Source organism: Linepithema humile, chromosome 5, assembly GCF_040581485.1.
Source record: "Linepithema humile isolate Giens D197 chromosome 5, Lhum_UNIL_v1.0, whole genome shotgun sequence".
In the NCBI taxonomy this organism is placed as follows: Eukaryota; Metazoa; Arthropoda; class Insecta; order Hymenoptera; family Formicidae; genus Linepithema; species Linepithema humile.
The window spans coordinates 22,627,175-22,649,078 of NC_090132.1; the positions used below are offsets into that span (position 1 = coordinate 22,627,175).

The window sequence follows — 21,904 nt, forward strand, 5'->3', positions numbered from 1 at the left end:
AATTATTTCATTTCAGAACAAAAAAAATGAAATGTATTAACATATGATGAATTAAAAAATAAAAATTAGAAATAATTGATACATTTTGTTTCTTTGTTTGAAGTAAAATAATTCCTCAAAAAAAATTGCTCTTCCTAATATTTAATATTTATTTCTATTCCTAATATTTTCTCTATTGTGCATTTGACTTAAATCGGAGAAATATGCAATATCGCCTTCATTGCCGGTTTGATTAGGAATGAGACAGAAAAACAGTATTCTACTTTCTTTTACTATTCGAGCTAGCGAGTACGCATTCTCAATTGTATGCGTTATTCATGGTGATTTCCTCCGCGTGGTTTAAAAGCAAGAAGTGGTAAGAAGTACGTAATACTGTATATAACAATTTATTATAATTAAATATAATATTAGCTATACATAGGACTATATTTAAATTAAGACATTTGTTTTTATATTTTCTATATATTTTTCAAAATATGTTCTAATTTTCTATATATGTTTTATGATACTTTTAGGTTAACTGTTCAAAATCCAAATAAATAATCCAGACATTATTAGTTGAAATCATGAAAAATTTGGCAGTTCACCGACAATATCGTCGAAGTTTGCAATGTATAGAAGATATTAAGACACATTTGAAAGAATCTTCGAAGATATATTGCACTGTGAATCCACATACTGATGACTTATACATTTTATTGGGAAATCAGCTGTATACAGTATCAAATAATTCCACAGAAAATATAAATAATTTAACTATTATTGAACATGAAGAGAGTTTCAAGATTGTTGCATTAGAATATAGCATTATATCACAAGAGTTATACTGTGCATATGAGGTTGGCGATATTGCCAGGATAAATATAAACAATAAAGACAATATTGAATACGAGATAATATTTACACACGATGCTGGCCTACAGTGTATGAAACTTAGTCCGGATCATGAAATAATTACAGCTGTAAGAAATGATGGAAATGTGATTACTATGATGTCAGATTATTTTCAAATAATATCAGAGGTAATGTATGCTTTAAAGTTTTATTTAACTTTCTTGAGTATACTAATGTGTCAATTTATAATTATATATATATATATATATACATACATATATATATAATTATTTGTATTAATACATTGTCATTGTTGTGCATATCTGTTAATGTAAATAATTTTTATATAATTATGCATATGTGATATTGTAGGTAGATTTATATTCATCAAACTGTGAAGAACAATTTGTTACTGTTGGTTGGGGAAAAAAAGAAACCCAATTTCATGGTTCTGAAGGTAAAGCAGCAGCCACAGCTAAACCAGAGCAAATAAGTGTAAATGAATCAGATGATGGTTATTCTCGTATCACTTGGCGGGAGGATGGTAGTTTATTTGCTGTCAGTTTTCTACATGATGTAACAAAAATTCGACAATTTAAAGTATTTAACAGAAAGGGTGTCTTGCAATATACCAGTGCATTGACCAATGGATTGGAAGAATGCTTGGCTTGGAAATCGTCGGAAACTATGATTGCCACAACTTTAAGATTGGTCAACAAGCATGTTGTTGCATTTTTTGAGAGAAATGGCCTCAAGCACAGTGAATTTTTACTTTCTTATAAACCAGATGAAATAATAGTACGTTAAATATTATAATACGCAATTCTCCAGGATTATTTTATACAATTATGCAAATTTATATTTAAACATGTATCTTTATATTTTTAGGTGAAAGACTTACTTTGGTCACCAAATGCAGATATCTTGGCTATCATCTGTGAACAACCAAAGATGAGCAGTATGGCACTGCAGTTATGGACCGAAAAGAATTATCACTGGTACCTTAAACAGACTATTGTCTTTGATATTGATGATCCACTGGTATTTGCAAGATGGAGCGTTATTGGAAGATCTGAAAATGAATTGATTCTTATGACAACAACAGAAATTATATCTTGCTCTTTCAATTGGTGCGTGAATCATAGCAAAGGCAAAATTGTAGACGACAAAGCTGTGGTTGGTGTTATTAACGGAAACAAAATGCAAGTTACTGGTTTCAGAGATGGAATTGTTCCACCGCCAATGGCGCATCAATCTTTGCAGCTTCAAGAATCAGTAAATGCAGTTGTCTTTGCACCAAGTATTCTTGATAAGACATCTTCGATAAACAGCAATATGTTTTGCACTGTTTCGTGTAATAATAATTTGACGTTTTTCAAGCAAATAACGGTAATCACTCTATCGATTATAACATAAATTTACATAAATTGATTTTATATGCAAAATTCGCTTATTATTACAATACGTAAATTATTATGCTTTGTAGAATTCCTGCCCGTTGCAATATGAAGTCTTGAAGTCGTGCAACGTCGAATGCAATATACTAAAAATTGATAAATGCATTTATAGCATGCATCATTTCTTGTGGCTTGCAGAAGATACTATGTTATGTTCTATAACTACAGCCACATCTAATTTCTTATGCGTTTTATCGCTAGATAAAATAAATTCTAAAGAAAATAGCCATTTGACAATACGGTACGTCAATTAATTTCAAATTATTATAAAAATTGTAAAACTACTAGATTATAAAAGATAAATTTGTTTTTTTTTTCTTACAGAAAAACTTATATCATGAAAAGTCCAATAGAACATATAGTTCCTTCTCCAGATGCAAATGAAGCTTATATAATATCGGGTGGACTGGTATTTAAATATTTTAAAAATTGTAAAGAACTGGAACAAACAATTACATTAAAGGAAGCGTGCTACCAAGTAGAAGTTATGAAAATTGATTCAAAGCACATTATCATTGCTTTGTCTCATCCAAACTGTTTTTTGATTGACGGAAAGGAAGTTGCTAAGAACATTACAAGTTTCTATGTACATTCTGATTTCTTGCTTCTCTCAACATTGCAACATACATTAATCTGTCTTCCATTGGACAAAAGCGGTATGGAGCAGCTGAACAAACACGATTTAACCATTAAACCTTGGGAAAGTGGCATTTTTGAGAAATTTTCTGCTGGTAAATATATAGTATATATATATATCACAATCTCTTTCACATGTAGCATGAATCTTTTATGATTTTTTACAGGTATCAGTATTAGACGGATTGAAAGAGGTTCTTACGTAATGGCAGCAATACCTCAAGACTCGAAAACAATTTTACAGATGCCTAGAGGAAATCTAGAATGTGTTCAGCCAAGGGCATTATCATTGCAAATAATAGGACGTTTTCTCGATAACTGTAATTATTACGCAGCGTTTGACGTCATGAGGAAACAACGTATAAATTTGAATTTAATATATGACCATAATCCACAACTATTTATGGATAACGCTGATAAATTCGTAGAAGAAATTGCAAATCCAAATTGGTTGAGTTTGTTTCTGACAGAATTACAAAATGAAGATATCACGCGTACGATGTATGCGCATTGTTATCCGAATCGTTCCGCAGAATCACTTGCAATATCAGAAAGTGATGAGTCCAAAATTGATAAAGTAGACCGGATTTGTAAATTATTAAGAGATATTATGGAAAAATCGCACAGTGCAGCTGATTTAGTACAACCGATATTGATAAGCTTGGTGAAAAATCAACAAAGGCAAGGATTAGAAAAAGCACTTAGTAAAATAAAGCAGATCAAAATGTCGGAGGATTCACAAAAGTCAGCGCAGTGTTTTTCTTCAACATCTTCCGAAGATGCATTAAAATATTTACGGCTTTTAGTAGACATCAACGTTTTGTTTGATACTGCATTAGGCATGTATGATTTTGAATTGACAATGTTTATAGGCTCTAAATCATTGAAAGACCCCAAAGAGTATATTCCATTTTTAAATGGTTTGAAAAAACTAAATGAAGATTACATGAAGTATTCCATTGATATGCACCTTAAACGTTATGAATCGGCACTCGAACACATATCCAAAGACTCAACCAAGTTTGAGGAATGTTTGCAGTTGATATGTAATCAGAAACTATATCCAAAAGCGATGAAGTTGTTTAAGAAGAATAATGTAAAGCATAGAAAAGTGGCTGAACTTTACGGGGAATTTTTACTAAGTAGCAATCAATATCAAGAAGCTGGTATGATGTTTTATAGAAGCGGCAATTTTAACAAAGCTTTACAAGCATTTAGCATGACAGGTAGTACTTGGCAAGACGCCATTACAGTGTTAAGAGAAATGAAATTAAGGTAAAGATATAATTCTCTGCTACATACGCATAAATCTGTTCTTAACAACTTTAATTCTGTAATATAATATGTAATTTTGTCATTTAATAATTATATATAAATTTCTAGTTTAAACGATTTGTACGAGTGTTATAAGGTGCTAGTGGAACGTTTAAAAGCAGAGCGAAGGTATGAAGATGCAGCTACAATATTGAAAGATTACTTAAACGACACTGAAGAAGCTGTAGCACTATTGTGCGAAGGAAGAATCTGGAAACGTGCAATAAGAATAGCACACGATATCCAGCGGCTGGATCTACATGGTTAGTGGACGATAAATAGAATTAATATTTAGAAAGTTAATCATGTAAAAAGTAAATTTAAAAATTACCAATTTGAATGTAATAGATGTATATTTTTTTTAATTTTTACAGAAACTCACATTAAACCCGGCGTAAAAGAACATGCAGAACATGTAATATCACAATTGAGTAAAATTAGATCAGATTTTCTGAGATATAAATCGCGTCTTGCGTTAGTAAGAGCGGAAATAAGTGCAAAACAAGCACGGCCATATGGCGAATTAATCTGTAATGATGGAGCAATATCTAGCAAAGAAGTCACTGATTTCCTCAGCGATACAAGCAGTGTGGTAGATTCTGTTTCCAGTCGAAGATCACGAACATCTACAGCTTCTGGGTACGTTCAATTTCTTTGTTACACTTTTCACAGTTGGATAAAGTAAGACATATAAATATCATCTTTTTCAGGAGAAGCTATCGATCAAGCAAAAACCGCAGAAAGCAAGAGAGGAAACTTTTGAACTTGAAGGAGGGCAGCATGTTTGAAGATTTAGGCTTAATACACGCCCTTTATCAAATCATTAGCAATGCATATAAAGAGAAAGGTTTATTCAAAAACAATATCATGTTACTGCATCTTTGAATACACACGTAATGTGTTAATAATATATCTTTTTACTTGTAGATGAGTGGCACCAGCTTGTACAAGTGTTAATACGTTTCACATTTGATGAATATGCGGAAAAACTCCAAATTGAATTAAACAAGTTCTTTCAATTGATAGAAAGTAGTAAATCTGAAATTTGGAACAAATCTGCACCTACGAGTTTAACCGAGATAGTAAGTAATCGTTAAAAACATTTTAATAATTAAGTTTAAAATTAAGTAATTTTTAAATTATACTTAACATTTCTTCTTACTTATTTTCAGGAAAAGATGACGAATTATACACCGGCACAGCTTCAGGAAATTACTGCACCTATTAAATTAGTAGGCAAGTGTGGAATTGATAACTTTTTACACATTAAAAATACATTAGTATAATTAATAACCTTTTTAAATTTTTAGAACGTTATTTGACACATCCACCTGAAAGTGATGCAGTACAACGGATATCTTTTCAAAATTTTTTCAGAAATTAATACAAAAAAATTTTATAAATTACATTATTTTATAAAATACATTCTTTTGAAATATTTCTTTTGAAAGTTTTAATTTACTGATTAATAAATTGAAGGTGTTAAGATATTAAGGTAATATAAATAAGTTGTAGTAATTTTGTTATTTATTTACAAAAGTATATGTATAGTTAATTTTTATTATTATACCTAGTGCATACTAATATTAGTTAATTTTATCATTACAATTATAAATTTTCAGCTTATAAGACTTAAGTATACATAATAGCCATTTGTATCTAATTCTGAAAGATAGTCATATATATATATATTAAATATCTGAATTTAGAAATGTTAAAATTTGGATTTAGAAACATAACAATATAAATTTTTATCTTGTTTTTAGGTAAATACTTATAAATTATTTTATATACATATTTGTAAGATGTAGCAATATATAACGCAGAACCGAATTATTTTTTTATCACTTTTTATCCATTGATGTGATAAAAATATATATATTATATTTCCGAAAATTCATATTATTTCTTTATAATTTTGTACAACACTTTTATGCAATTTATATTTCAAAATAGCGAAAAAACTTAATAATAAATTCGCATACTAAGGTAGATTATATTTGACAAAATATGGCTATAAAAGCATAAAAGTATATGCCTTGAAATACTTACATATTTTCATATGACAAAAGCATCTATGTAGGATTTATATCAATTAAAAAAATAATATCAATTAAAATATTTTTACAATCATCTAGGAATAAAAACTAAAAATCTTTATTAATATTTTATTATAAAAAGTGTTTTGTGAAATTTCTGATAAACCTAGTTTAATTATGGGTCCAAAATAAAATCCATCAGCATTACCTGAGTAAATTTTCATGCATATACTTATAAACTTTTGTATGTAATTTTTAAGTCGCTTTTTATCTACTTTATATAACTAAATGAGAATAGACTTCAATAAGAAAGTCGCGCATCAAATGTCTAATCCATACGCTTTCATCTTGTAATAAAGTTTACTTTATCTTAATTTTTGAAGGTAAAATGGTTTTCATAAAACGCAATGTCCATTCGTATTCTCCATATAACATTCAATGCGCTAAACAAACTCCTTATTGAAAATGTCTCATCACGTGCATATATAAATGTTACAAATAAGTAGGCATGCTATTCTGCTCTAGTAGAACTTTGTGTCTCATTGCTTCTCGCTGCAATGGCAAGCAGAGTAGGCGACTTAAGCTCTGGCCGAACACTAATTTTCATGTGTTTCACATGAACGTACTTCTTCCTTACAGCTTGATATTTACTATTTTCTGCATTAACTATTATAGCAGCTATATCACATACTGCAGGTAACACATCGTCCTTAGAATAGGTGCTGTAGTATGCTAGAGTATCTGTCCAGATAGCTTTACTTTCGTCTTCTGTATCATTACCAATAATTCTACAAAAAGAAACAATTCGTTTATTGATCACTTCATATTCCAAAAGAATGCAATGTAAAATAATTTAGTTATTTCTTACAAAAATGCTAGATATATCGCTGCTGCAGCAATGAGACTAGGTGGATAATGGCACATTTCATAATGAACCAAGCTCTGCTCAAGGAAATATTTTGCCATTGTATGATGTACAGGGAGTGCCTTAAAATTCATATTTAATGAGTTATAATTAAATAAACAAAGGTTTAAAATTTCAGCAAATAATGGTCAACGATAAATACCTTTCCAGCTTTGCTGTACCTACGAAGAAAATGCAGCGGCAACGGCCGGCCGAAAGAAAAGTTTAGAGTTTTCACAATGAGCATTTCCATTTGCAATATATCCGACTTTGTGTATGCTTGATCCGTTATGTAAACAAAATCTGTTATATCCGGCGAATACATTTCTTCATATTTGCTAGCAATAAACATAGCTGTCACACCTACCAGCTGCAATCTCTTTCTGTCTATAGTCCGGTAAGACTGTAATATATATATATATATACATATATATATGGGTGTAATATAAGAATAAAGAACTTTTGGGGCAAACAAAATAAAACAAAAAAAAATTAATATGTTAAATGATGTAAATAATATTTCACTGAGTTTATTATATATTAGTATTATAGTATATTATGTATATAGTATATTATAGTATATTATGTTGTTTGCATTTTACCTGTAAGAAACGATCGATAATTGCAGCTGTGAGATACAAGGTCTCTTGCATTAATCGAAACTGCTGATGTACTTCGATCAACCAATCTATCAGCACGCTTCTCATTTTAGGAGTGATTTCTTGGCCTGCTAGATATCCTTTTTTAATAGGAAATTTGACTTCTAACGATCTTAAATATTCATGTATGTCAATGGTATAGAGGGCAACTAAAATAGGATTCTTGTTGTCTTGTTCATCAATATCTTCAAATTTTAATAGATCTGTTGAAAATGATTTTTTCCTTTCTTTCTTCTTGCTAACAGAAATCAATGCTACATCAGTTGCGGATATGCCATCTACAATGGTGGTCTCTACATGTTTGACTGACTTTGCAATTTCAACAGCGTTTTCATCCAGTGGCTTTTTAGATACATTTTCCACTGGTTTCACAACTTGTCGCTTTTGTATAATTACTTTCTTCTTATCTTTTTGTAATAAACTAGTTCTATCTATGGGCTCTGTACCCCTCAATGTGTTAACTCTGTTACTTATTTCACCTAATGCTGCTCTTTTTGTGTTTCTAGGTACAGCAACTGAAGATTTGACATTTTTAATATTCTCCTGATTGGCATGATTCATCTGAAATGCATTTCAGTAAGATGTAAGAGAACTTATTCCAGTAAAGCAACACAAAAAAATAAAAGTTATACGTTTAAAATATTTACTTAAAATTTACAATATTTGTTAAAAGTTTTACAATATGGAAATAGATATATTTTTGTTGATTATTTTGTTGATATATTAGATCCTAATAATTTTGATACTTTATATTGTTTATATACTTTATATTTGATACTAAATATTTTTATATGAGAAAAAATAAAAAGAATTTCATAAAATAATCATTATTTTAAGATTATGATGTAAATCTAAGAAACTTATATTTACATTAAATGCTAAAAATTTGATAGTATTTACAAAACAATAAAACACTACGAAAAGGCGGGTAAGGAAACACTTTCCTAGACGATAAAAAGTAAATGAAAATATTGCATAGTTCGAAGAAAAGCATAACTAAAACTTTTCACAATTAAACAAAATCAAAGAATCATTATCTGATATTCCGCAAGACATAAAAGGTAATAAAATATGATTAGTTTCACAACCGACAGGTATTTAAAGATGTCAGGCTAACGACCTCTCCCAGCACGTATACTTTTAACTAAATTTCACCGTTTTCCCGCGGATATAAAATTTGTACTTACAACTCCAATTCGATTTCTCGTTGCCATTATCAATCAAAATTGCGTAGAAAGTTTCTATCTCCACAATGCCAGACACAAATTTCTGTCTCTCCCTTCGAGAAGCAAGCTGCACAGATCTAACCGATTCTCGCTTCTCAAAGTAACGACTTCGATTTGAATTTGTTTAACCGCTCCTCGACAGGAGTTAAGCCTGTTGCACATAGGATGCTTTGACGCGTTACGCGTAGTAAGCGGTGACGCGGTAGCCAATCAACTTACAGCTTTATCGTAAGAAAAAAAGTTTGATTGGCTAGCACGTCGCTTTTAACTACGCGTCAACGCGTTACGCGTTGAGTGTGCAAGAGTCCTTAGCGCAGCAGTGCGGAGGCAGCCGTAACTTCTATGGTATTTTAACTGTAGTTTTCCGGTTGGAAGAATCAATCGATAAAAAAGAGAAGTAGGAATGGTTGGAATAAAAAGGATGCGTATTTTGTTTATTATTTAACGTAATATGTACTACTTATATGCACGGAAGAAGAATTATTATTAATATTTCATAATTATTTTAGCTTACAATTACTTTGTAAATTTTTGCATCTTTTCGAATTTTTAAATTTGCAATTGTAAAAATATTTACATAACTTGCATTTTTAACTTATAATTATGTATATAACTTGGGATTTTGCCACAAGAGGTATTTATTGCCAAGGCATCTGATAGAGTTCATCACAAACAGCTGATCGTGACAGGTGTCTTCCAAAATTTCAGAACTAAACATTGTGTAAAGTAGAATCACATTTGCGGCAATTCTTTATTATCTTTTTCATAGTTGCATCAAAAATGCGTATTTAGTGAAATCTGTGAAAATAATTAAAAAATGTCAAGCTTATCGAACGTATCAGTGATATAAGTCAATAGCATATAACTTGGATTAACAAAGTAACAGAGTTTGTTGAAAGGAAATTATCATATCAAGTATCAAAAGAAATCATCTGTGAAATGTCTATCAATATAGACATAAAATTAAAACGCGCAAGCAAGATATATCACGAGGGGGTTGGTTGATCATTTTAGAAATTATTATTGTTATATTTGTGATATATTTGGATTCAAAATTGAGGTTATATTATAGGAAGTGGTTGCTGGTCTTATAATGTTAAAAACTAATTCTGATGTAAAGCACGATGGTATATTTCTTACTATGGAAGGTTTAGTAAACTTGCAGCTTAGTTCAAAAAATGTTGGTATTTTTGAAGCATTTTATAATTCTGTTAAGGTTAGTACATATCTTTATCATAAATGAATAAATTCTATTGTTTATTATCATATAATTATTATTTTATTAGTATCTGATTAAAATACTTTTTGCATTTACGTTGAATTGTTATTAAAATTATACAATGCTGTAATTGATATATAAAAGCTGTTTAATTACTTTATGTTTTGTAAATATATATATATATTTTTTTTTCCAAGTGTAAATCTAACACATAGATGCTAATTTTTCATATATAAATCATTATTGTTTTTAGCCAATACAATTAGTGCAATACACATTGGATGTTGCTCCATCAGGCAAGATTCCAAGTGGTAAAACAGAAATACCATTCGAATTACCATTAAAACCAAGAGGAAGTAAATCTCTTTATGAAACATACCATGGTGTTTTTGTAAATATACAATACTTGATACGTTGTGATATAAAAAGAAGTTTTCTTGCAAAAGACGTGAGCAAGTCATTGGAGTTTATAGTTGAAGACAAACCAAATACTAAAGTAGAGAAAGAGCACAGTAAAATCGTATTCTTCAAAATAATGCCAGAGTCTTTACAAAATACTAGGGACAGACCTAATGTGCCAAGATTTTGTATTTCGGGAAGATTAGACTCTCTGTATTGCAAAATCTCTGAACCCTTAACTGGTGAAGTATGTATCTTTTTCTAAACACTATCGTTATTCAGAATATTGCATCTTATTGTATAAACTTGTAGGTAATAATTGAACATTGTGAAGCTGTTATAAAATCCATAGAATTGCAGTTAGTAAGAGTAGAAACTTGTGGATGTGCAGAAGGATATTCCAGAGATGGTAATAATAGTTCTTTACAGGATTTTGTAAAAATTAACAATTTTATATAATATTGATACATTAATGTATGACAGTAATATATGACAATGATGTATGATAATTGATTAACATGTTATATTTTCCAGCGACAGAGATACAAAATATACAAATTGGTGAGGGAAATGCTTGCACAAATCTCGCTATTCCAATCTATATGATATTTCCAAGATTGTTTACATGTCCTACTTTAAGTACAAGCAACTTTAAAGTTGGTAAGAACATCATTGCATCTGGTATCTATTCATGAAATAGAAATGTAAATTTTATAATGCATTTTTTCTTTTTCTTTTAGAATTTGAGGTAAATCTTATCATTGTTTTCGAAGACGATTATTTGGTCACTGAGAACTTTCCTATTATACTCTCAAGATATTGAGAATTAAATCGTCCAATAAAGCCATACAAAGAAAATTGTTTTGTAAAATACTATTTGTAAATTTTTATCAAATAAAATGTTTAGCTATTTATATAAACACATTCACACACATTCTTAAATATATGTAAAAAATGCATATAAAAGACATTCTTCATATATCTTCATTTTGTGAACACGTTCATTATATTTGATGTAATTAACATGTAAAAAGCTAAATGCTAGCAATATAAATTAAGGAAAAACAATTTTTTTAATATTTCACTTATTTCAGATTTCGAAAAAAAATTTTTTATATGTATTGTTTTAGCATTTATAGCCTTTTACAGTGTTATCGATCTTGGCACATAAAACTTAATTTTATGAAATTATATATTAGCATTCTCTTATAATCTTTTTCTTTTGTATTAAAACTTCAACTTATTGCAATGGCAAGTACTTGAATTTTTAACCTTTTTTTTATACAAATCCTGCTTTTTGCAGAAATAATCTATAATATTTCTCTACTTGTTTATTTTGTGTTAATCCAACCGAAGCTAACAATACGACGTAGCCAAGGACAAACGTCAGTAATTTATGTTGCTTGAACCATGTCAGTAATCCTGAATTACTAGTAGTTCTGAAATAATAAAATATTTATAAAATATTAGTTACTTCCTACAAAAAATAACATTATGTTACATAGCAAAAATTCACCTAGTTGCATGACGCTCTTGGGTATAGACGAGCAGATAGCGTACTCTCACTAAATCGCTGTTTATCACTACAAAATATTTATCTGGTACTCTTTCACCTCCAACTGCATTAGTCAACGTATTTTGCACATTATCTCCTAAAACAATATTATTGTAAAAATTTGTCTTTTAAACTTCGATGTGTTGTAAACTATTGCTATTAATGCACCGTATGCTTACTTGACTCTCCTCCTTTTATGTCAGGATGATCAACAAGTTCGCAAAGAGCTATACAACTTATTTCGCTTCCAAGAAGACTACCTCCCCATCCATAGCCTACAGGACTGTAAGTTAAACTGACTCCTAATTCGCTCGAAAGATATATCCCTTTGCCAAATTGCGATCTCTAAAAAAATTATTCAAAATATATGAATCTTATTCATATAGAAAAAAACGTTTTGAGTTTAATGTCAACTTGCCATACTTTGCACATGTTTTGTTGTAGACCATAATGTACGATAGAATGAAAATTTTCCAAACGACTACCATGGTATGCATAAAAGGTTGGATAGCTGTTAGCATTAGATTTCCATTTCTCTTCTGCTGTAGAATGTTTTGCACTTACTATTTGAAATATAAGATTTGGAGATGCAACCGGCATCTCGAGTGGTGCTTTCCTCAATATCGAATCATACTGTAATGTAAAAACTTATCTAAAATGTACTATATTATAACATATCTTTTTAATTTTCCAAATATTTTTCTTGTAATTAACAAACTTACACATTCTTTTTGTATGCTTTTAATATGTGGATCTCTCAATCGTATCAATACCCAATATAATAACTCTATCGTTTCACCATAGTTTTCATACACATCAGCTTCGCTAAGTTCTTTGCATAATATTGGCAAAGGAGGAACTGATTCAATAGCTCTCCTCTGTAAAGAAAGTAATAGATCAGCATATAAAATATTACATATTATTGTACAAATATTAATGATAATACCAAAGCTTCAATATCTTTGCACTCATTCTTAATGTACATAGGTGGAAAAGGTTTTAAGCAACTGTCATAGCGATAAGTATTGGATGCTGCTACGAATAAAGACCACTTTAGATCGGCAGCTTTTGGATCCTTCTCCAGTAAATGTCTCAGCGATATTATTTTTTTCTCCACATCTTCAATTATACTACGATCTATTTGAGATGTATTACATACATCTAAACCAGTCTTGGCAGTAATTTTATCATCCAAAATTTCGTATTGTACATTTTGTCGTACACCTTTAGATACTTCTTGATTTTTAACAATGTTTGCCATCGTTATTTATTTATTATTGTGCCTGCATAAAAAGCATAAAAACTTGTATAAAATATAATAAAAGAGAACATGGTATAAAATCAATAATTAATATAATTTAAAGATACAATATGTGAAACAATTTTTATGTTAATTTTCAAAATGCACACCATGTATATCAATATGTAAAACAAAATTTAAAAAATTAAATTAATTAGATCTAATATTTGTTCACTATTAATTTCAACATCTTTAAATTATATGCAAAAGCTTGCCATAAAATAAAATACAAACCACAATCTAAAATAAACACGTTATCAAAAAGATATTTATTATATGATGGCAGTCATGTGATGACGTATACATATTTTGTATTTCCTATATTGCTGAAATCATCCTCACTAACATAATTAGAGATATTTCGTCTCAATAATAATAAATATTTTTAAATTTTATGAAGAGTTTACGACATTATGAAAATAATAAACATATACAACATCGGACAGAAAGCACTGTGTTCTGGGGACATTTAGCACATGTTTTAATACTTACACACTTGAATAACTAGACTGTACTGGCAGTGCTGAAAACCTATAGGTACATAACATGAGTTATAGGTTGTCAGTACTGGCAGTGAATATTGAAAGGAAACCCTAAAGTCGTATTTATCATTGATGTCTTCAGACTTTGATACATAATTACAAAAAAGTGAGATAAGATTTGGAGGCATTATAACATCTAAATAGAAAGGTATTTATAACAAATTAATTTCACGATGAAGATATTTTGTAAAGAAATGTAAATAATCCTTGATTTGAACAAGTAATTATTTAAATTTTGCAAGTTAGAAATAAAGTCTCAAAAATTTGTTCTTATGCATTTACTTTTTACAAAGTTGCACAAAATAGATTCCAAAATTATCTTAGGTTACATGCATTAGCATGCGTTATACATTGAGATATTAAAATATTTAAAATGTTGATGTGCATGTCACAACTGTATGATATAAAACAATTTGTTATAAGATAATATTTTTTTTGCCAATACTCACGATGTCTAATATTCATCTTCTGATTTACGTGATTTGCAACCTTACCATAAACTAAAATGACTAGCATTTGATGAACCACGTAATGCGTGTGGAGTTAATCTTCGCCAAGTGAGCTTATTATTTTCTTCTCACAAGAAATTTATCACAAAAAAATTACGAACATGTTTCTGACGTTTTTCGCGACCTGTACCATATACATTCGTCTTTCATTTGTCACGCCGTCTTCGTTTGTTCGCATTTGTTCGTCAGCGTTCTTCCAAGCGTAAAGAATATAGATGTAAGATACGTGTGAATGCAACGAAGGAGAAAAATAATTGATGAGCAAAAGCAATTAGACGAAGCGTTAAAGTTGATTACGTTGGCGGGAAATTCTAGAATTTAACAGGTTTTGCAACAAATGGTGATGACATTGGCATTATATGCGGAAAGTTTCGCATTTTCCTTCGGTCGAAATAAAAAAATAATGCGACAGGAGTATCGCGATAAGATATCCTGAGCCCTCGTACGTAAGACCGTACATACATGTATCGCAAATTTTCGCGTGATCTCAGGATTATGCATATAAATGTCACGTTGCACCGAGGTTTCGTGTGAACACGCATTTATTACTGGTTAGCACGACACACGCGAGCGCAGTTTAGCGCTCGCCTTACATCATGCCGGCCGGTGTGAATGACGTGTGACCTATGTCGACGAAACATCTCGTTTATGCAATCTCGGGACATAAATCTTGGTTCAAAGAACGCAACGTTGCATTTTTTATACGACGCGCGAGAGGTACTAATTAAATTGTTAATACACGCGTACAAAAAAAATTACGTAAAATGAATTTCAAGCCAGAAGTATGAGTATTGAAATTACTGATGCGATTTTCTACAGAAATAAATATAATTTTTAGTTTTTTTTGTGAGATTGTGAAACCAGTTAGAAATCGAAATAATATATCAGATATTACCGTATCAACTTGACATTTTTTAACATTATTTTACTGGTATAACACTTGGGTATAAAATTTTGAAAATATAAAATAAATACTGTTGATTATCAGTAGATAAATGTTGAATAAAATATAATTATATATAACGAAAAATAGATAAATATTGCATTTTATAATTTAGCTTTGTAACTCTACACAAATATAGCTATAGAAAACATTACTACGTCATGTTTTAATAATATCAGTTTTTTTTTATGGAGAATAATAGCTTCATAAATATTGTTGCTATATTGTGAGATTGTGATATGTTAATGGCACATTTTGTCCTCTATTACGAGCGGAAGGGTTACATTCGCTATAGGGGATACTTTGAAATAATCATGGTCACAAGGATATCTACTTCATCTTTCTGTTCGAGCACGAAAGTGATTAATTCACAATGATACGATGCACGTACATTCTAAGTTTAAACGATACTTTAATTTTAGTTAACTTTTTATATTATACATTTTTTTAAAAATGTTTTCCTGATTCATTTACTTGGCTTAATGTAAAAAATGTTGTAACAACTCAATATTTCTGTATAACTATTTTAGAAAAGAAATATTTTAAGTTATATATATATTCAGAATTTAAGAATATTTCAATTTTGTAGTAAACATCTTTTATTTTTTATTTTGATTCCTATTTAGATGGTTTATTTTTACATTTGAATATTTATAAGAGGTTATTTATTCTTTGCAGAAATTAGTGTGAAGTAGCATGATTACGGACTTTGCTCGGTGCGACGGGTTTGTTCGTGAGAGATCGTTATCGTATTCGCGCGCAATGAGAATCGACCCCGAGGCCAGGGACTTTCGCAATGCAACAATTGGCCGTACTGTGCCTCAATGTCATATTTCAAGGTAAACTATCGATGACGTCAGTGTACGTCACCTAACAAGTGGGAGTGGATGGATAGATGTCGGCAGCCGCGGTGGCTCTTGCGAATCGCGCTCGGTATCTGTGGAAGCCCGTGTCGTCGCTTCGACGCGATAATGCCGCGCGTTTCTTAGCGATATGTAGTGCTGAGTGCGGGAACAGTAGTGGCGTCGACCGACTCGTCGCACGTGTTTCGCCGTGCATGGAAAATCACCGAAATCAATTCGCGCATGCCCGACCGCCGATGACGTCACGAAAATTGTGCTTTTGATCAAACGAGCATTCGCGGTGTGTCTTCTCCCTCTCTCACCCTCCGCCTTTTTCTCACAGTTTCTCTCTCTTTCTCATCTCTGCCTCTCCCCCTTTTTCTCTCTTTTCCTTCGTCTGTTCGTTACGCTCCTTCTTTCTCTTCCCTTCCCTCTCTTTCTTTCCCTCTTTCCTTTTCTTTTTTTTTCTTACTGGACGCACAATAATGTTGCTGTGCAAAATCAAATAATCAGCGAGGTGCGTGCACGACGGGGAAAATCGTGTGGGAGCGGCTGGACCGCCGGCGAAAAACTGTAAGTAATATATCGTCTTTCTTTCGCATGTTTACCTTTTCAAAAGCCATCCGTCAGAGTAGCCTGACATGGCCTTCGTTTAGCGCGCATATACACACAGATGCGCACGCACACACACGAAGAAACATTCGCGAACGAGCGCGCAGCCGCCGTTTACACGTACACATGCATACGTATGCATGTACGCACGTCACGTCGATCTCGGATTTCGGTGGACCAAAGCAGAAAGAACGAGAGAGCGAAAAGGAATTTTCACCCTCCCGAAGGTCACGCGGCAGGATGCGGCCAGCATGCGTCCTGGCGCGCCTTGTCGCGTGATTTATTGATCTTCCTCGCGGTGACATTGGATCGATAATCAAGAGAGTGATAGTATTTGATGATTTTGCAATTGTTACTTGGTTGTCAAGAAACCGGTAGATTTATACTCTACCGGAGACAACATGGTACCCGCAGATCCCGCGAGAGAAAACGTTGACGTAGTATCGCAACTACACTCGGGACATGGATAGGCAGAATGACAGAATAAGCTACTTGTGGCAATCCGATGTCTTATGTGTCAAGGGAGTCGGGGATTCGAGCCAGCTGATCGTTCGTTTCAATATAAGATTTGGCTCCAATATGAGATTTTTTATTTTCAATTGCAACACATAAGAACGCACGAGAAGCGCATAATGAACTTGTACTCGTCACAGGCGTTTTAAATTCGTAAAAATTCGCTTTTTTCAGAAATATTTTTAAAAATTTCGATGCTAGTTTTGATAAGATTTCTATGTGTTAGTCATAAAATGATTTATAGTCATTGATGTTTGTCATCGATTTATTCCCAATGTTAATTGTCAGTTTTTTAATGCGCAATAATCTAACGTAAAAATCATTAATCACATTCAAAAATATACTTTAATGTCTTGTAAGATTTTAAAAATTTATTTGTTACAAAAGAGAGTATACATTTGAGGCTGCGGTATCGTATTTAATACGATGGAATCGATTCATTGAAGAATAACGTGCGTAATAATTATAAATGTCAGCATTAATTAATTTTGCACACATACACTTTTTTTAACACAGCAAACTTATTTCTCCGATAAAGATATATTTTTGCAACGTCGCGATCTTACGTCGCGTCATTTAAATTATGCATTGACTATTGATCTATTGAAAGCATAAAATGTTTAATAGTAAATCGATTAGAATTGCAAAGTCGTATTTAATAGAGCGCACGAAGGAGTGCGGAGAAGTATTTTTTCGGTGAAACTATATCGTAATTTCACTTGTGCTACAGCTGATAAAGACACAGCAACGTTGCATTCGAGATATGAAACCCCTATCATGGTATCGTGGTTGTTATTAAATATTAGAAAACATGATGTTTTGCAACGCTCCGTTTCGTACTGCCATCTACAGCAGCAGGTTAATTTTGCTTTACAAAACTGTCGCCGATAATGTAGAAATCCTTACTGATGTTCGCACTTTCGTCTTTGATATTTATCAGACCAATTAAAATACATTCTGAAACAAAATTAATGATCAGATGCGATTTACTTTATATGAAATATGAAAATTATGAAAAATTCAACATATATTAAATTTAGAATTAAATTATTAATAAAAACATTACATATGTTTATAAATATGTTTTGAATATGAAGTTGACTTACCTACCTATAGATTCCTACCTACAGAGTCATTATTTGGAGTAAACAGTATGATACACAACTTAGCACATTTATGTTAGAAAAAGAAAAGAATTTTTCATTAATATATTATCGCTCGCGATCGTTGCGGTTTTCCTGTGTGCGTGTGTGTGCGTGCGTTCTGCTGTACATTTTGTAAGAAAAAGGAAAAGACAGGTCAGCGATAAAAAATTTATAATTATATATTTGTAAATCTTAGCATTCTAACCTTACTTTTTCAAATTAACTGAAAGTACGAAAAACTAGGTCAAAGACATCCAACGTTAAGAATTATTGAAATAATATTTAATAAAATCAATAGAACAATAAGAAGTGGAGCAATATCATTTTTGATAATAAAGTTAAGTATTTTGTCATATTTTAACAACATTTTGACAAATTTACTATTAATTAATTCAAAACACTTTGTCCTATTTGATCAAAAGACTTAATTGTTTGCCTTAATTACATTATAGAAATACATTATAGAATCATAAGTTCTCAATAGTATCTGACAATGATTTGAAAAATGCGGTTAGAAGATTAAGAAAGATAACGTGAATAATGGGTAATAAAACAAAATTACAACTTCAAAGAGATTATAGTGTGTTAAGAATTACGCAGAAACTTTGTAGAAAATTTTTGACATGCATTTTCTACGTAATTATAACAAATACATAGACAAATGCGTAACTAGATATAATTTTCGCATTTATTATGATTATTGTGTTTGATTATTCAGCACATTATATATACATATAGATCTGACACATATTTTCACATTTCTACATAATAAATAGAACATACATTTTAATTGTATGCTAAATTCTATTTCTGCAAATACTTTTTATATGATAAATTATGAAATTTTTCTTCGAATTTTATCGGTGAGTATTGGAACTCGTTTAAAGAACAAGTTTTTGGATCTTTTTTGTTATTTATTGGCCACTTATTGTTTATCGTATTTGAAGTGCTCTATCGTGAAAGATCACAAAAGAATACACGCTTACATTTTTCCACCGAAAGGCGATATGGAAAGACAGGCAGGTCGAAACGCAATGTGTTCGACCTTTTATTTGTGTTTCGGTAACCTCATCAGACGCCGGTCTCGTCTCTTCCGCAGAAACCTAGACCTACACAACGTGTATAATAATACGTGCCACGCGACAATACACGGCCTCTCGTATGACCTCACGTAGCACAAAGCACGCGTCACAATGTAGGTCCTTTAGGCTATCTGCGACAAATCCGCAGAAATATGTGTGATCTATGTGACTTTACAAGGGAGCACCGCACTTCGCTTCTAGAAAATTATTCGGTATTGAATTTCTAATTGTCGGGCACTTTAAGATTTATTCTAGCGGTAGCAAAAGATTTTATTTACGTTACGAACAGTAGCGAAGCTGGCCAAACTATGCTTCATACGAGCATATCAAGAGACACGATTGAAATATACGAATGAAAATAAAGCGGACATTTTTAGTGGGAAGCAAAGGCATCTATTATAATCAAAAGTGTCTTGTGTATTTGCTTTGGACAATGAAGTATTTCTCATATATTAATTAATATATATAATTCTCAGCTTTAAAAATATGTATAAAATTATAACACGTACACTCTTTTATTGCACACATTTTTTTATAACCGGTTATTTCTATAATCTGTTATTTAAAAACACATGCTCTAACATTTTTACTGAAATTTTTAGAAATATTCACATTGATAAAAAACATCGAAAGCATATTTTGCTTTGTTTCATTAATATAATACATTTTTTATTTCTGTTTGAATTTATTAATAGATTGTGCTTAATTTTTTAAGATACAATAAATTGCATTTTACTTGTATTACATTTACCGCTCAGTATATAATTAGAACTCAGTGACAATAAAACTATTAATTGGAAAAATGCCAGTCAATAATTAAATTTTAAATTTATTACAATTTTACTTCGAATTTGTATAGGCAGACAAAAAAATACATAATTATAATTATCAATTCTTTACGAATCAAAAAATGTTATAAAGAATCAATACTTATTTTAAGTAATATTATAAAAAGTTATATAAAGTAATATAATTTTGTAAAACAAATTTGCATTTTTGTAAGATTTTATATAATTTTCAATTGTAAAATATTTGAAGAAAAGTCAAATTCGTCAATAATTAACGGCTTAGACAAAGTTATATTATTTATAATGAATTGAGCTCTTTGAATATGAAAAATATCACTTAAGAAGAATTAATGCTCAAGAGAACAATACTGGTATTACCACCGGATATTCTGTGCTTGTAAGTATTCATCGATAAAAACATGTGGTAGGTAAAACCTTGTTTCACTACACAGCTCTTAAGCGATGTAATGCAATATCGTGGCGAAGAGTTAATCACTTTGTTATGGAATAGCTTTTTACATATAAATATAAAATTGTAATACTGATAGTATTTAATCACATATTACAGTTTTTTCAATCACACAAGCACAAGAAGCACACACCGATGAGTTCTAGTTATATGTAAGTTTATAAATACTCTATTACGTAAATATAATACAATTAAAATGTAAAAATACATCTGTATCAATGTAACTACACACGCACACACATATATTATGACATTGATTCATCAAAGGATAACACTCGATCTGATGAAACATCGTGTGAAACATCGTTTCGACGGCAACTAAAAATTATACGGTTATAAATTCTGTATTGATTTTTGATATTTTATCCATGTTAGCAGTTTGATTATCCACAAACGATGTTTGAAGAACACATCTAATTTTCAGTTGCGTAAGAAACGCCTTCTATCGTACGTTTAATCTTATCAATAGCGCGTTCTTGACTTGCAAAAATTTTATATATCTTTCATCAACGTTATACAGTCAAAGTATAATATAAAGTCAAAGATGTTCTTTTCTTATTCTAATGAGCAAGGTGGGCGCGATAAGAAATATCTCTGTTACATTACCCCAGCATTTTTCAACCGTCGATCGCCGATATTGTACAGAGTGACATCAGCGTTGTGACTAACGGCTTCACTGTTGAACCTGATTTTTGCATACATTACGTACGACATTACGGTACTAAGTGCTTATACATGCATAATATGCATATTTAATATATTTTTTAATATTCTATCTTTTTAACATATTGCGTACGCAGTATTAGAGCTGTTGTACTAGTCGAATGTTTAATGAAGGGCAAGACTCGGGAATTAAGTTATGTATTTCATCACTGCAAGATATCGATCAGCTGACGCACTCTGTTTACCTGTTTACC

At 30.9% G+C, this 21,904-nt stretch overlaps 5 protein-coding genes across 12 annotated transcripts in view; 3 read left to right on the plus strand and 2 right to left on the minus strand.

The window, feature by feature from the left end:
* The first annotated feature begins 262 nt into the window (after nt 1-262).
* On the plus strand, nt 263-7,068 carry Elp1 (elongator complex protein 1). The gene is made up of 13 exons (XM_012373915.2): nt 263-362; nt 516-1,022; nt 1,207-1,632; nt 1,723-2,223; nt 2,321-2,532; nt 2,616-3,022; nt 3,095-4,202; nt 4,311-4,504; nt 4,616-4,880; nt 4,952-5,088; nt 5,169-5,323; nt 5,414-5,477; nt 5,552-7,068. Exons 2-13 carry the CDS (start codon nt 567-569, stop codon nt 5,623-5,625), a joined length of 3,999 nt encoding a protein of 1,332 aa, XP_012229338.1. The 5' UTR covers nt 263-362; nt 516-566; the 3' UTR covers nt 5,626-7,068.
* Nucleotides 5,751-9,201, minus strand: CycB (Cyclin B). The gene is made up of 5 exons (XM_012373787.2): nt 9,031-9,201; nt 7,787-8,404; nt 7,348-7,587; nt 7,149-7,267; nt 5,751-7,068 (listed from the first exon to the last, which is right to left on the minus strand). Exons 1-5 carry the CDS (start codon nt 9,055-9,057, stop codon nt 6,792-6,794), a joined length of 1,281 nt encoding a protein of 426 aa, XP_012229210.1. The 5' UTR covers nt 9,058-9,201; the 3' UTR covers nt 5,751-6,791.
* A 210-nt stretch (nt 9,202-9,411) lies between these two features.
* Nucleotides 9,412-11,611, plus strand: LOC105676130 (vacuolar protein sorting-associated protein 26C). The gene is made up of 6 exons (XM_012373786.2): nt 9,412-10,065; nt 10,142-10,285; nt 10,542-10,934; nt 11,000-11,096; nt 11,222-11,347; nt 11,428-11,611. The coding sequence occupies exons 1-6, from the start codon at nt 10,009-10,011 to the stop codon at nt 11,508-11,510; spliced, it is 900 nt and encodes a 299-aa protein (XP_012229209.1). The 5' UTR covers nt 9,412-10,008; the 3' UTR covers nt 11,511-11,611.
* Nucleotides 11,189-14,728, minus strand: Parp16 (Poly(ADP-ribose) polymerase 16). 3 transcript variants are annotated; one of them, XM_067356225.1, is made up of 7 exons: nt 14,579-14,728; nt 13,189-13,525; nt 12,965-13,120; nt 12,666-12,875; nt 12,422-12,587; nt 12,204-12,339; nt 11,189-12,126 (listed from the first exon to the last, which is right to left on the minus strand). In XM_067356225.1, exons 2-7 carry the CDS (start codon nt 13,501-13,503, stop codon nt 11,967-11,969), a joined length of 1,143 nt encoding a protein of 380 aa, XP_067212326.1. In that variant the 5' UTR covers nt 13,504-13,525; nt 14,579-14,728; the 3' UTR covers nt 11,189-11,966. The 3 variants fall into 3 exon arrangements, with proteins under 3 accessions (XP_067212326.1, XP_067212324.1, XP_012229208.1); XM_067356223.1 differs by having other exon boundaries at nt 14,534-14,724; XM_012373785.2 differs by lacking the exon at nt 14,579-14,728 and adding an exon at nt 13,777-14,127.
* A 1,509-nt stretch (nt 14,729-16,237) lies between these two features.
* Mef2 (myocyte enhancer factor 2) overlaps nt 16,238-21,904 on the plus strand; it is a 65,327-nt gene continuing 59,660 nt past the window's right edge. The window contains exon 1 of one of the 6 annotated variants that reach the window (XM_067356220.1): nt 16,238-16,951. The gene's annotated coding sequence lies outside the window, so the exon portion shown is untranslated. Of the gene's footprint in view, nt 16,952-18,661; nt 18,802-21,904 lie in introns of those variants that run through there. The other 5 variants (XM_012373784.2, XM_067356219.1, XM_012373782.2 and 2 more) reach the window with 5 other exon arrangements.